Source organism: Herpailurus yagouaroundi, unplaced genomic scaffold, assembly GCF_014898765.1.
Source record: "Herpailurus yagouaroundi ecotype Mexico unplaced genomic scaffold, PumYag 140, whole genome shotgun sequence".
NCBI lineage: Eukaryota > Metazoa > Chordata > Mammalia > Carnivora > Felidae > Herpailurus > Herpailurus yagouaroundi.
The window spans coordinates 76123702-76138991 of record NW_024412395.1 but is presented as its reverse complement, the minus strand read 5'-3'; the positions used below and the strand labels follow the sequence as shown (position 1 = coordinate 76138991).

Here is a 15290-nt window from a genome sequence, read left to right as displayed (position 1 = left end):
TTCTGACCATGAAGCAACTTTAAAAAAAAGAAGGAAGGAAGGAAGGAAGGAAGGAAGGAAGGAAGGAAGGAAGGAAAGAAAAGAAAAAGAAAGAAAGAAAGAAAGAAAGAAAGAAAGAAAGAAAGAAAGAAAGAAAGAAAGGAAGAAAGAAAAAGGCATTTCCAATATCTTGTCAAGTTTCAGCCTGGGCAAACAGTAAATATCCCTGGCAATACTGAACAACCCATGGAATGCAAGAGGTGCCCCCAAAGATGGTGCAAAAGATACTACTCTCCCAAGATCCACAGCTACCTCCTAAAGATTGCCAAAAGAAAGAAGGATTTAGGACAAGCAAGAAGGCAATAGCAGTCCCTGGAAGAGAAAAAGATCAATACACCAAATTCATAAGAGTGAATTTGGAAAGGAAAGGAAAACACAAAATTATACCTTCCCCTCTTGACCAGGCACCACAGAGACCAGAAAAGCTGAATCTGGTAAGAATTCTCACTCTTTGCCCGCTCTTGCCAGTTTTCCCAGGATCCCATCTGCAGGCTCCAGAGTGAGTGGAGTTTAAAGTAGAGAATATTGCTCTGGTATGTGTCTACCGGAATTTGGCAAGATTTTTCCATTAATTTTAATTTTATTTCGACTTGGCTGTTAAAAGGAATAACTTATAGCAGTTTACCGGAAGATTCCTTGGCATCTTATCAACACTGGAGGGGGCCCATATAATAGGGGCCCTCCTTTGAGGGTATATATGGGGACATTTGAGTTGGTATCATAGGATTTGCACAAAACCTTCTAGGACAATCTTTTCTCCAGTGTCCTGGTGGATTGCAAATGAGACACCATTTTCTGAGCCAGTGTTTTGATGATGGTGCACTGAGGTGTTGTTTTAAGTTTCTGGTCTTGGAGCAGTTGTAGCTATAGGGCCAGTAACTCTGAAAAGACTTGTTTACGCTCTTGTAGCCTCTTAACAGTGGAAAGGCAATTCAGAAGTGAATTAGTAGACTGTAAGTACTCAGGTAAGGGAGGATAGAGGGCAGTAGTAGGAGTCATATCAGTCTTACAGTCTTTATTTTAGGTACCTCTTGTGTCTTTAATTTTTCATTAACCTTTTGCAATGAATCTTTCAATGAAGCTACCTTGGAATCTTGAAACCTTTTGGAAGCTTCTGCAGACCAATAAAAATAGGCATACCATTCTCTTTGTTGATTTGGGAACCCTTGCTTTCAACTCTTCTTCTCAAAGGAACAATCTTACCTAATTGGAACATTCCCCATGATGGCCATTGTAATTCTAGGTTGTTTTAGTAGGAGTTTGCCATTTTTGTAGGTATCCGTTGCATCTGGGATCACAGTTCTTAGACATAAAATAAGCAACTGTGCTGGAAGGCAGAGTGCTCAATTCTTTGAAACTTGAGGATCTCATTTCTTTAGCTAAGCCTAGAGTCTCTTGGAACCAAATTAATACCTGAGAGAGATGTACCATTGAGTTTGGGATTTGTGTGGTATTTTACAGTGTACCTTGTTGCATGAAATTTTCTTGAAGTTGTTGGGTGACCTAGTATGAATCTAATCTGTTCCATGACCAACTTATCACAGAAGTATGTGGTGAGCACTGTAACAGCTTTAAAGTGCCCAACCTATGCCCATCAATTTTGTGGCTTTGATTTCTGAGATTCTCATTAACAAAAGATCTATTACTCGTCACAAGCATTCTTTATAATGGTGGATGCCCTAAGGGCTTCTAATAGTCCAACTTGTGCCTACTTAGATTTTGATGTGTCGTTGGTCAAAACAGTCTGCATTTTTGCAGACTTTTAATTTATTTCCCCAAGTCTCCCAGTGGTTTATGCTGTAGACTTACTTCATGGTCCCTGTTAGTCCCACAACTGCTGTCACCTAACTGTCCCTGAGCCTTTTCTGAATCATAGAACCTCTCTGGGAACTTTAATGAGCACTTTTCCCTTAAAAAGTTTTGCATAAAGTGTGTTTGGCCTGGACCATTTCAGACAAGGGAGCAGACCTCAAATCCAAGAGTGACTCACCCCCGGCCCTTGGTAACCAGAGGACAGTGAACTCAGGGTTAGGCAGGTGCCTTGCTTGTCTTTTCCTCTTGCAGGCTGTTAGTAGTCAGCTTAGAATCCCACCCTCGTCACCTGTTAAACTGATTAAAGAAGACAATTTAGGTGATATACATCTTATTTAACACTTCCTGAAGCAAGCAGTTCTCCAAACTCTTGAGAATGGAGACTGCCTGCTTCATGAAGCATTAAATGAAGTTTGTTCATGTGATCTAAATTGTCTTCTGCAATCATGTGAACAGATCATAAACCACAGATATTTGAATCAGATTCTTTTTAATGTGTCAGATTGTTAAAGTATATAGTGCATAGGAAGATGGAGTAGGAGGAAACATGTAATTTTTTAAAGAGTGATACCTTAAAATGTAAAACTTATTTTCATTTTAGAATAAACGATCATGAGAATTGTGCATCATTGCTACTTGGGGCCATAGATTCCAGCATTGTCAATTGCAGAGATGACAAAGGCAGGTAAGTGATACTGAGATGGCATGCCTCTTGTCTTGATCAATCTTAGTCTCTGCTTTGTGGTTGTAAAGTAGCCAAACATTTATTTTTTTGTTTAGTTTAAAAAGTAATATAGGGGCACCTTGGTGGCTCAGTCAGTTGAGCATATGATTCTCGATTTTGGCTTAGGTCATGATCCCAGGGTCTTGGGATTGAGCCCCACATCAGACTCTGTGCTGAGTGTGGAACCTGCTTGGGATTCTCTCTCTCTGTCTCTCTTTCTCTCTTCCTCTACCCCTCTTCCCCACTCATACTCTTTCTCTCTCTCTCTCTCAAAAAAAAAAAAAAAAAAAGAACAAACAATAAAAGTCACAAAAACTAATATAAAAGCATGGCTTTTAAAAATTAAATATAATGAATATGTAATTAGGAGAAATTACTCTCTTATCCCAGAAGCCCCAGCCTCTTCCATCACCTTAAATTGATCTTTTCACATTTTTATATTCTACCAAGTAATTTCTACACAATAACCACAAACATATGTAAAAAAAAAAAATACATACTTATGCTCTTATGCAAATGGGAGAATTCTGTTGCAATGCTCTGCTTTTAGGGTATCTTGGAAATCTTTTCATACCAGAACATGTAGATTTACCAGATTATTTTTGAATCTGCATATTACTTCACTGAATCGCTATACTCATTTAATCAGCCTGCCTTCTAGTGAAGAACATTTAAGTTGTTTCCAGTATTTTGCTGTTTCGCAGAGTGGTGTAGTGAGCAGTCTAGTATATGTGTGTGTTCACATGACCAAGTACATCTAGGAAATAAAGTTTTAAACATGGATTTACTTGGTTAGAAGGTCAGTGGTTTTTATTTTTGGTAAATAATACCAAATTGTACTCCTAGAGAAATCAACTGTCCACAGTAGATAATGTGGGCTTTTTTATTATTTAAATAGCCAATTATCTATAAAATTAAGGCCTAATTTTGAAAGTATCTTTATCAAAGATAAGAAAGAAGTCACTGGAACTCAACATCAAAGGGTCAGTGAAAATGCTCATTTTATTATCAAGGCCACCACTTACACCCGCCAAATCTAGGGGGTGCCATTCACATAGGTGACTGAATGGACCTTGGAGAGGGCCTGATTGTCATCTCTGTAAACTGAGAAGGTTTAAATCCCTAAGATGACACTGTGCACATGTTTCTCAGGCATATACAGAAAGAGTGTGTTGAGTTTAAAGGAAACTAAAATTGGGGCACCTGGGTGGCTCAGTCGGTTGAGCATCCAAATTTGGCTCAGGTCATGATCTCGTGGTTCGTGGGTTCGAGCCCCGCATCGGGCTCTGTGCTGACAGCTTGGAGCCTGGAGTCTGCTTCGGATTCTGTGTCTACCTCTCTCTCTCCCCTCCCCTGCCCGTTCTCTTTCTTTCTCTCTCTTTCTCTCAAAAGTGAATAAAAGTCAAAAATAAATAAAGGAAACTAACATCCTCTTTGTTTTAAATCATTAGGACACCGCTTCATGCGGCAGCATTTGCTGATCACGTGGAGTGCTTGCAGCTTCTTCTGAGACACAGTGCCGAAGTGAACGCAGCAGACAATTCAGGGAAAACAGCACTGATGATGGCTGCTGAGAATGGGCAGGCAGGCGCTGTGGGTATGTGCTGACTGGTGGGCTTCACATCCACGCCCAACCAAAACCAGAGTAGCATAAAACCGAGAATCAGTTATTCTCTTGGTATATGCATGTAAAAAAGGCCAGCATTTTATTTAAGCCACTTGACTCTACTTGCTAATCATCCTCAGTCCCCTGTTATTTGATTATTGGTGGACCTTTTCAAAGTGAACTCATCTCTGCCGTGAAACATCTCAACATTTAGAGACCAAATATAGCAACAGATTTATTTGACCTGGAAATAACAGAACTGTGTCCAGAGAATTAAACTTGATGCCTGTAGACCTTGGATTTGGATGGAACAAATGTGGCAATAAAGTTTTCCTCTTTTTTTTCTTTAAAAGGATTAAATATGATTACGTGACCATACTGATTTGAATGTGTGATTATAATTGGCATGTAGTCTGAGTAATTCTCTCTTGGCTTTTTCTATAGATATCTTGGTGAACAGTGCCCAGGCTGATCTGACTGTAAAGGATAAAGACTTGAACACATCCTTACATTTGGCTAGTAGCAAAGTATGTAAATGAATTTGAAACAGTGTTACTTAGTGCTGTAATAATAGGAATAATAATACCACTTGAATGCTATCTCAGAAGTGTGTATCATGTCTCTTAATTAAGATGTACATTTCCCCAAGGTGTTGTCAACTCTAAGCATAATGGAAGGGGAAGAGGCAAAAGGCAGACCCACGCAGGGGTTGATGAGGACATGACTTTCATGGCATGTGACACTTGCATTCTTGTGTGGTCTATCTTCATGCTGCCACTGTGTCTGTCTCCATGGTTGCATTACTATATCATTTTGGTTTGAAACACAGGCTGGGGCTGTAGTTACATGGCTTCTAAAGTATAAAAAGGTCCACTTGTTTTCATTTTGTTCCATTTGAAAACATTGTAATAACACAGCCAAAAATTACTCTCCTAGGAGGCAAATTAGTGCATTCATGTGCATTTCTACCTTTTGTCCTTTTTTCTGATGCATACGTAGTTCACCACAAGGAATGTGTTTGAGTTTTGTTTTTTTTTTTAATAGTATGATGTTCGCATGTAGCCCAAGATTCCTGCTTCTGTAAAAGATAAATGATATATAAATATATATATAATTTTACAAAAGGGAGATCATACTATTTTAAACCCTGCTTTTGTTACTGAATCATCTCTTATGAATATCTTTCTTTTAGATATCAAATTTTTATAGTGTTTTAGAAGATGCATGGTATTCTACCTTAGAAATGTGCCATCCTTTATTCAACCCGTCCCCAGCTGTTAGACGTTTGCGTGTTTTAAAATATGTGCTACTATAGATGTTGTCATTGTAGAGAAATATTTTTTTAGAGAATTCTTACTCATTCCTTTAAGATAAATTCTAAATGTGAACTTACTAAGCCTACGGCTATGAATATTTTTAAGCCCAGATGGGCCTCTAAGAAGATCACAACTATTTACACTCTATCAGAGTGCATTAGAATGAAAACTCCAGGGAAACTTCTGAAATTACATTTCAGGGGCTCCCTTATAAGGCATTATAATGTGATGCCAATGGACACTGGTGATGGTGGTTGATTTGAATATAGTGACGGTTAAAGGTGTTGTTTATACCCATTGGTACCAGAAGTCTTGGCTTTTCATTTCAGTGGTTGCATTTTCTCACTTCATGCTCTGGGAAGCCCATGGAAACCACAAAAAAACTCAGTTTCATAAAGTTTGTTTCAAAGTGTAATGTTTTCATCAATAGAAGTACAATGATCTTCAACCTTTATTGTGCAAATGAATCACTAGAGGATCTTGTTAAAATGCAGGTCACAGTTCATGAGATCAAGCCCTGCATTGGGCTCCCTCTCTCTCTCTACCCCTCCCCAGCTCATTCTCTCTCCCTCCCCGCCCCCCAAAAAATAAATAAATAAGTGTTTAAAACAATGCAGGTCTGAAGTGAGGCCTGAGATTCAACATTTCTAACTCCCAAGTTAAGCTGATGTTGCTTGTCTGTGGGACGCACTTTGAATAGCAAGCGTTTAAGAAACTATGACCCCTTAACAGGGCATAGGCCTGAAGTCATGAAAGTGTCTCTGACTTATCAATTAATTTTTTTAAAATTATCAACCATCTCGTATAAGATATAAAGATATCTTCCCCTGGTTGAGGAAGAAAAGAATGAACTTTCCTGAAAGAGTTCCTTGGCAACATAATGATAAGTGATACTGATAATAGATGTGATGGAAATTTCAGGAGTAGATGGGTCACTGAGTGTCATTGAGGGCTTGAGGAAGGAGATGGGACTTGACATATGTTTCAAAAGTAACGTTGACGGACTTATATGTTTACCAGCTGACCTTGCTAAACTAGCATCTCCTTCAGTTCTCTGAACATTAATTCTGCTGTTACCTTAGATATATTAATATTTTAGATTAGAGTTCCATTAATCAAGTCCTAGTAGACCTTATCCAGAATCTTTGAGAATCTAGCATCCTTTAACCATTTGCTTTTTAGAAAAAAAAGGAATTACTCAGAAAATAGCCTTAATAAAATGTTTTTAAGCAAAGAATGTTCATTTTAAATTTAAAGCAAAATCAACTAATTTTGCAGGAACTTTTCTGTGTCTCTGTCTTGTGTTTCTTATTTTTTTTTTTTTTTTCTTGATTAGGGTCATGAAAAATGTGCCTTGTTAATACTTGACAAGATACAGGACGAGAGCCTTATTAATGCAAGAAATAACGCACTGCAGACGTAAGTGTGACTACTACAGTTGGATTTGGACATAGCTGTTTATTCATACTCATTTCATAGTCGTTTATTCAACATATATTAAGAGTGTGCTGTGTGCCAGTCTAGCACTGAGGAACACAGTGGTGAAAGACATAGTCCTGGCTTCTCCTTCAGGAAGTTGACAGTCACATACTGACAAATGCTGACCAAGCTAGACATTTTTAGTTAGAATCTTTATTTTGATATGCCTTCAGAGAATTATATAATATAATACACTACCATTATGTATTCTTACTGGAAAGTGACAGTTTTATAAATCAGGTTCCTCGAATACATTTGAAGGGTTTCTAAGCAATTTGGCTTAAATGCATTTTAATACAATTCAGTGTACTCCTCAGCATGGAAGACCGAAAGGCTGATTTGTTTTCCATTTTAGGAAATTCCTTATGCATTTTAGGGCAAAGGAGTATTAGGATTTTTTTTTCCATTAAGTTTCTTAAGAAGTATATAGCAGAGATGAGTTTACTGGGTTTGACATTATTCTTTAAGGTATTCGAAATTCAACAAAATATTGTTTAGTGCATCTAGTAATAATAAGGAGGTTTGAGATAAATATATATGAGTGATATTAATACCAATCATGTTGATGGACAGTGTGAAACAGTCATTCAAATGCTAGAGTAGAAAGCAAGGGGTAAAGAACCTTCTAGAAAACATGCCAGAGCTTGCGTTCTTTTTCTCACTCCCTATATACTGTTGTTAGGGTTGTTTAAGATGCAGAGTATTTGTAGTATCTGCAGAGAAATCTGGACCAACATGGAAGAACAGTTGGATCATTAGCACCTGGAAAAGATTTAGTTGGCAAATATTTTTATTTTAAAAAATAAAAATATTCGTGTACTATTTATAGATTCTTAAGTATTTTTTTTTTCCTTTTAGCAATTCAGCTACCCAAAACGACACATTCTCATACAAATATTCATCACAGGTGACTTTAGGTGTTGTCTTGTTTCAGACCCCTCCACGTGGCTGCACGAAATGGCTTGAAGGTGGTAGTTGAGGAGTTGTTGGCCAAAGGGGCCTGTGTACTCGCTATAGATGAAAATGGTAAGTGGAAAAAGTAAGCAATCACCACAGGTACCTTACCTATGCTGTGAAGCTAGAGGAAGATGAGAAAGAGAGAAGCTCATTAAAAAGGCAGTGAGAATTCTCTACCCTTGGAAGTTTCTGTGTGTGAGAAATCAAACAAGGATAATTTGTCCTGTCTGTCTTTGTAAAATACGTAGTCTACCTGTAGCCCACCAGCCTTCCATTTTGCATGTAATGCCAGCAGCTGGTCTCTGACTCCTCAGCGTGGTGGTTAAACTGTTTTAGACACACTGAAAAGCTTTCAAATAGGCATTCAAACTTCTAACTGCATACGCAGAAGAGTTAGAGACTATCCATGTCATTAGTGCATGCTCAGGGGCTCAAAGAAAAACCCAGGTCTTTGTATTTCAGTTCATTCTGAGATCAAACTTTTTTTTTTTTTTTAAAGAACAGATCAAAACTCATATTCTCAGTATGGATATTTGGGGAACATGAGTATATTGTTTAATTAATTTCTAGGCTTGAAAGCTTCTCCTGATCTATGTAACATTCCTTTTCTAAATGAACTAACTCTTAACTCTTAGCAGAAGCTTTCTACTCTGCTTCCTAAGAAATTTGGAAAGCTAATGAATACCAGAATTGTGTTAAACTACCATTTTAAGCACAAGGCCTATAAACCGCGGGGAACAAAAGACGAACTTCTGGATATTTATGAACGATGTAATTTTTAATGTGGCATTAATTGTGGCATTATTATTTATAAAGTATTATAATTAATATAACTCAATTAACTGCTTATTACAGGTATTGGAACTAGCAGCCCATGCCTATTTCTCAGAAGTAAGCATTAGCCATATGACATTAGCTAATTCCTATTAGTTTTTGTTTTGCAGCCCCATTTATCCTAGCATGTACCCCCTGCTCTTTCCCCAACCTGACTCATCTAGGAGGCACAGAAAGTTCTCTATTTCTCCATCTCCTTGGTTGTCCCACCCCCCCCTTCCCCCTCACCTTCTTATCCCTATTATGTATCTTAGGGTTGGCATGCAGTTTTTCTCCAAAGTGACCAAAAGAGATCAAAGTAAATTAGTTTTGTCTTTCTCCAGGGTGAGCCTGCTGCATTTGAGGCTTGTCCTGCCAATAGTAACCTCGGGAATGGGAGGCCTGGGTTAGTGGAACTGAGGCCTTTCTTAGAGCTTAGCTGTATCCCAAAGGCCTGGGAACAATTTGGGGCAGTTTTGTACAGCAGCACAATCATAAATCATACCTGTCTATTTTTATTGGTTTTCGTACTAGAGAGAGGAATAATCTGTTGGGGGAAGGAGGGCAGGAGCAGAAATTAGGTCAAACGTTGATAAAACAACAAAAGGTTGGGTTTTATTAAGCCAGTTCCTCTGAATGAATGAGGGAGAGGTGGTAGGAACTTTGCCAACAGAGAAGATAGGCTAACCCTTTCAGGTCAGTAGAATAAAGGCTGGGTAGGGATAGTAATTAAATCAAAGAATTGATCTACCTCCCCGTGCACCTGTTGCACGTATTGAGATAGTTTTCTCTTCTGGATAGGACACATCAAGTCTAAATGGTAGAGAATGACATGACTCGACAGTCATTTTTCCACAGTTGGGATTTGGGACTTTGATTGGTGGTACTGGTATTTTTTTTAATTCTATTAAATTTCTGCTAATTGATAGTAAATTTCAAATCACAAACAACCAGTGCTTTCCTGTGTCTGATCTGCTCAAATGATTCCATTTTCCTAGAACTAGTTAATTGGTATAGACTTTATATAAATATATACAGAGCAACAAATCTGCATTAGTCACTTTTACGGACATCTGATTTTCAGTATCTCTCCTAACCTGACACACGATTACCTACGATGGAAAGTCATTGTTCTCAGAATGAGAGTGCTCTGGCCCAGGCCTGAGGCGCATGGTGTGCGTGTGCTCTCAAGTGGAAACACCTTTGTGGTTGTCCTGTTGCTGTTTTTTTTGTGTGGAATTGTGTCCCATCCCTGCCCCCTTGTGTTTCTGTTCACTAGATGAAGACTAGAATTCTGCCTAACTTCGGATAACATAGTGCTTGTTGTCATGTAAACTGAAAAAACAAAAACAAACCCCAAAACCCTTCATGAAGTGTCTCCCCCTCCCAGTTCCCTCTAGCCTCACCCCTAGCATGACTCATGGGAAGTAACTCCTCTTTTTGCCTGGCATGATTTCTAACTCAACATACATCTCCACGTGTGAGGTCGTTTGAGATGTACTGTGGAATGCTCACGGCGCCTTTGGATTTCCTGGACTAACCACTGCCTTGTCTGCATTTACGCCCAGGTCATACCCCGGCCCTGGCTTGCGCTCCTAACAAAGACGTGGCTGACTGCCTGGCCCTCATTTTGGCTACCATGATGCCTTTTTCTCCTCCCAGTACAATGACGGCTGTCAACTTCGTTTGTTTTAAAAAAGACAATTTGAGCAGGACGACCCTCTCCAATCTGGGTAGTATGGTTAGCCTGTGCAGTAACAACGTAGGCTCAGAGGACGGGTACAATGAAAATGATTCTGATTCAGAAACGTTTTGACTTTGGACTGTAGAAGCTTTTCCCTCATCACCCATAATGGAAGAAGGGAAAGAAATTTGACTTCCAGGTTTATGTTGTGTTCAAGTGTTATCATGGGCCTGGGCTTCCAGAAGCCTGTAGAGAAGGAATTAATCAAACCCAGAGAGGGCAGCTAGGCTGTAGGACAAAGCACTCACACAGATGGGCGCCAATTTTTATTTGTCTTTATGTTTTCCTTAGATCTAAGATACTTCTGTGAAAGTCTACCTCTCATTTTAAGTAAGAAATAAAAAATGCATTTAATTCTTTTTCTTTTGGCATAATGCAATGAGAGGGAGCGGTTCTCTATAAAGAATTTTTTTTCATATACTCACCCAGTTGTGAGTTCTAAGAAGCATATCAGTATGACATTCATGTCCCCTGGGAGGGGATGGAAGGTATGGATAGGAATTGCCTCAAATCTCTTCTCACTTTGATGTTTACTTCCTTACTAGAAGCCAAAGGTAAAGGTGTTCATCTTCAGAAATGATGCCTGTAATAATCTTTTTGAGGGAGTCCAATTATTCACATATCTTCTCTATAATGCGCACTTAAATATCCAGAACTTCTTTCCAAGGATTTTGTCAAAGTTGCCAGATGAATGGAAAAATTCACTGAAAATTGAAGTTGCTTTTTTCATTTAACACAAATATGGCACCGAATACTCCCTGTAACAAGTCTGTGAGTAGTTTTCACCCGACTGATTGAATCCAAATCTATGTAATAAAAGTTCAGGTGAAAAGTTGTATTGCACCAAAACTTTGAGACATATGCAAATTTAATATGAAACTACCCTTTACTTATTTGTTAATTCATCCTTAAATCAGAATGCTAACTTTTTAAAAAACATCAGAACCATCGACCTTGTTTATCAGTAGTAAAACGTTAAATGAGCTTCTCAGTCAAGGTCATGCCAAGTGAGTGGAAGTGTGACTACAGAAGGAAGCAAAGGAGGTGAAAGCAGAAAGTAGAAATGGGTGATGTGGAAATTAAAGCCAACTGATAGTTACTTGATGATCAAATCAACATAGTGAATACTGCGTCTGCTCCCTCTGCCAAAGCTTCTAGGTCAAATGGACCCCGTTCTGCACCTGGAATAGCTGTACAAAAAGAAGAATGAAACTCTTTAAACATTATGCACCTACACACGCACACATAGATGTATATGTGTGTGTGTATATATATATATGTCTGTAGTTCATCAACCAGCTATACGTGAGGACCAAAATGCTTCAGTCTAAAATGGAAGAATTTAATTGTTTTCCTTCAAAATGGAAATGAGAACTGAAGTAGCTTTTCTATGGAGTTCAACTGTAATCTTTTTGTGTAACAGTCTTTGTTGTATTTTATATTTCTTATGACACAGATTTCTAGTTGATGGCTTAACATTTGTAACTGAGGATGTGTTGACCAAGGCTTTTTTTTTTTTTTTTTTTTTTTTACCAAACTAGAGAAAATGTTCATATACTTTTGATGTAAATGTGTTTGTATTTATTTGAAATGAAACAAATGTCGAGGAACATCCGTTGTTTGTTCTCTGTGTTAATTGCTGTGTGCGTGACTTGGAGTAACAAAAAGCAGAAAAACCCTCCGAACCCTCTCTGGGCTAGCCAGCAGTCCTGGGCCAAGCCCAGCATTTCCCTTGCTAAGGTTGCCAGCCGACCCTCAGGTTCTTCTGCGTCGGTTGGAGAGGGGTGCGACATCCAGGGCTCAGCCCCAGTCTGTAGCCAGCGTTGAGAGCCTAGGAGACACTGCCGTCCTTAAAGTTCTTCTGCGAGATGAAAACTCAGGTGGGTGGTGGATCATATGCACAAAGGTGGCCCAAAGAAAGATGCAGGAACTATTCTGAACACGCTGAAAATCTCACGTGGTCCCCCAAACGGAATGTGAAATGATATCAGTGTGTGAGTCCATGTACCAAGAGAAGAAATACAAATCACCAGCTCAAGTGCTATTTTCCGCTTGAGGAAGAAACCGGAGAGAAACGTGTTGCATTCGGGCGGGACTCTGACGTTTTATAATCAGTTCCATTTTCACCCTGGAAATTTCTCTTTTATAGTGTGTGTGAGATATTTTTAAAACAGTGTTCTATCATATCTGGATCAAATACACATACCGTATTATATTTTTCATCTAACTGTAAAAGACTTTACTCTTACTCTTTTAATATTCTGGATTTAATTAAAAACTCACGTTGGGTTCTTCACAGATGAGAACTTGTTCAAAGGACTTCTAGAATTGATATTAATTCCACTGACGATTTTTGACACCACCAACATTGTTTTTTAAATTCTTGGTGTTGTGCTCCCCTCCTTCCTCTGTCCTTTTTGTTTGTTTAGGGAAGATGAATTTTTAAAAAGTAGATAAATTGCTAATAAGCAATAATGACCTTGTCTTTACCAAAACACTGAAACTAAGGGAGATCCAATGCTAAAAAAAAAAAAGCACGATATACTGTGGTGTCTTTTCTAGAAGTGAATGGAAATCTTGCTCCATTGACATTTAAAGCAGGAAAGGAAATGCCTGCTTTTAGTGGGTGAAGCAGCGTTCACATTTTTCCTGCAGAGTAGCCTAGAGATACAAGGAAGGTTGCAGCAAAGCGGTGGCGGCCATGGACATTTCTCTCCATGTAGCTGCATTTTGACTTCTCCCCTCTCTCACTGATAGAGGGAGGACAAAGGAACAAAATGAAATCATGCTCACTCTGAATTGTTCATTGAATCAGATCTCTCTCCCACACTCTCAGTTTCTCCATTCCCCAAGACCAAATTTTTTTCTTTAGGAAATGACTTTTAAAACTCTGAGTTCTGTGTGTTTCAAGTACATCTCGTAGAAATAAAACTAGATTTGCAGCATAGCTTTCTAAGAAAAAAAAATTATGCTTTTAACTGAGTCTTAGCTGTTTAGCGCTTTTACCTAAATGTGTTGTTTTTGGACTGTATTTTAACCACAACCACAGGGATCATGTTTCATTGCACTTAACCTATTCGCCGTGTCTGCCTATCCTTGGTAAATACATTACTATCTCCAAATTGCCTAAAATCTGCTATGATTCTACAGTAAAAAGCTCAGGGGATTTCTATTTATCACTACTAAAAGGGCACCATAGTATGTTTTGGTACTTTAGGCAGTAAACAGCTGCTTGATTTTTTATTTTATTATAAGATTAGAATAAGAACATCAAATGGATTTGCTGCACTCGTTATTCTTTGTACTGTTGAGCAACTTGGTTTGCTTATCTGTTGCATTGGTTGAAGAACTCACCCCCTTTTTTGTCTTGTAATATGAAGTTAGAGTGCCTTTTTATATTTGTATATTCTGAAAATGTTCTGTGAAATGTTTTGTATTTTTTTCGTTTGAGTGTTATCGGAGCAATATAATACCAGTGAGTTTTCATTTCAGCCTTTCTTTGAATGTATAAAGTGTCTTTTTTTCCTATTTCCCCTTTACCTGCTTTGAAATGAAAATGCCGAAGTTTTCTATGGGAATTATGTTGAATTTTGCAGTGCTAAAATGCTTTCTTCTTACAAAACTGTAAACCATAGGTCAATGTTCTAGGGGAAAAGCATTTTAAGATAGTGACAATCTGAGTGTGTGTAAAAATGTAATTTTATGCGTTTCTTATGCAGTGATCTAAAAATTCAATGCAAATATCTTTTGTTTGGTAGTTTCGTCTACATATTTTATGCTTTAGCATGTGCAATAAAACTTTGCAAAGCACGATGATACAAATCTGGTGCCAGTGTTATATTTTGCATAACATATTTGTAATCGCATAAAATACTGTTTGATGATTTCAGTGGGATTTTGTCTGTAATGTTTCTTATGTAAATTGGAGTTGAATGACTCTGGTAAATGTCATGACTGTAAAAATGAAGACAATGACTTTTAGTTCAGTGAATGACTTTGAACCAATCTGAATCTTTTCAAGCACAGTTTAATACTTTTTCAACTACTGAATGCTAATAATGTAATGAAGTACTTAACTGTAATATACTATGGAAATGCATTCAGATGGTTATTTTTACAAATAAAAACGGTACAAATATTGTTACAATTTGTTTTTGTCTTTAATTTTTCCAGTTTATGGTCATTTTACCAATTATTCCGCTAACTTAAATCTTGGTCGCCACCGAAGCCAAATTGTCCTTAAATTTTGAAAATTAACAATCAAGATAGAAGTGTATTTCCAGATTTGCTATGTCTGTTTATACCAACTCAGTTAGAGGGGGAAAAATTAAATATGTATAATCGTGTTTATTATATTTATTTGTGCTTCCAATTTTTTTGGCAAAGGATCTGAGCTGGCCTGCAACAAAGGACACGTGATAAACTGGAAGTAGAAAAATTAGGACAGAAAAAGAGCACAAATATGGGAACCATAAGATTTAATACAGTGGCTCTGACTGAATGGGAGCTCGCTCTAGATTCCTAAGGCACTCACGGTGAGAGGGGCAATGTGACTGTGTAAATCACATATCTCAGAAAGGGGAAGTCTACTAGGTCCTCAAAATTGTGAAATCAACCACACTTATCTTTGTGGCTGCCACCATTACCCTTCAACTGCTTCATTGCAATACAAGGCCCCACCTCGCTGCACTATCTCAGAGGTGTCAATAGAATTTTCTCTCTTTCTCACATTCAGAATTCCTCCCATTAAGTAATAATTTCAGGGACAGTCCTTAGAAGCATTAAGGAACAAATTCCCAG

General features: G+C 38.1%; 1 protein-coding gene across 12 annotated transcripts in view; it reads left to right on the top strand.

Moving 5' to 3' along the window:
* Positions 1-14637, top strand: part of ANKRD44 (ankyrin repeat domain 44) — a 330752-nt gene extending 316115 nt beyond the window's left edge. For 5 of the 12 annotated variants that reach the window (XM_040475746.1, XM_040475744.1, XM_040475749.1 and 2 more), the window contains exons 23-29: positions 2453-2536; positions 4027-4172; positions 4626-4708; positions 6834-6916; positions 7911-8002; positions 8789-8824; positions 10315-14637. In XM_040475746.1, the coding sequence (XP_040331680.1) occupies positions 2453-2536; positions 4027-4172; positions 4626-4708; positions 6834-6916; positions 7911-8002; positions 8789-8824; positions 10315-10562 (772 nt within the window). In that variant the 3' untranslated portion in view covers positions 10563-14637. The remainder of the gene's footprint in view (positions 1-2452; positions 2537-4026; positions 4173-4625; positions 4709-6833; positions 6917-7910; positions 8003-8788; positions 8825-10314) is intronic. The other 7 variants (XM_040475747.1, XM_040475748.1, XM_040475751.1 and 4 more) reach the window with 3 other exon arrangements.
* The last annotated feature ends 653 nt before the right edge of the window (positions 14638-15290 follow it).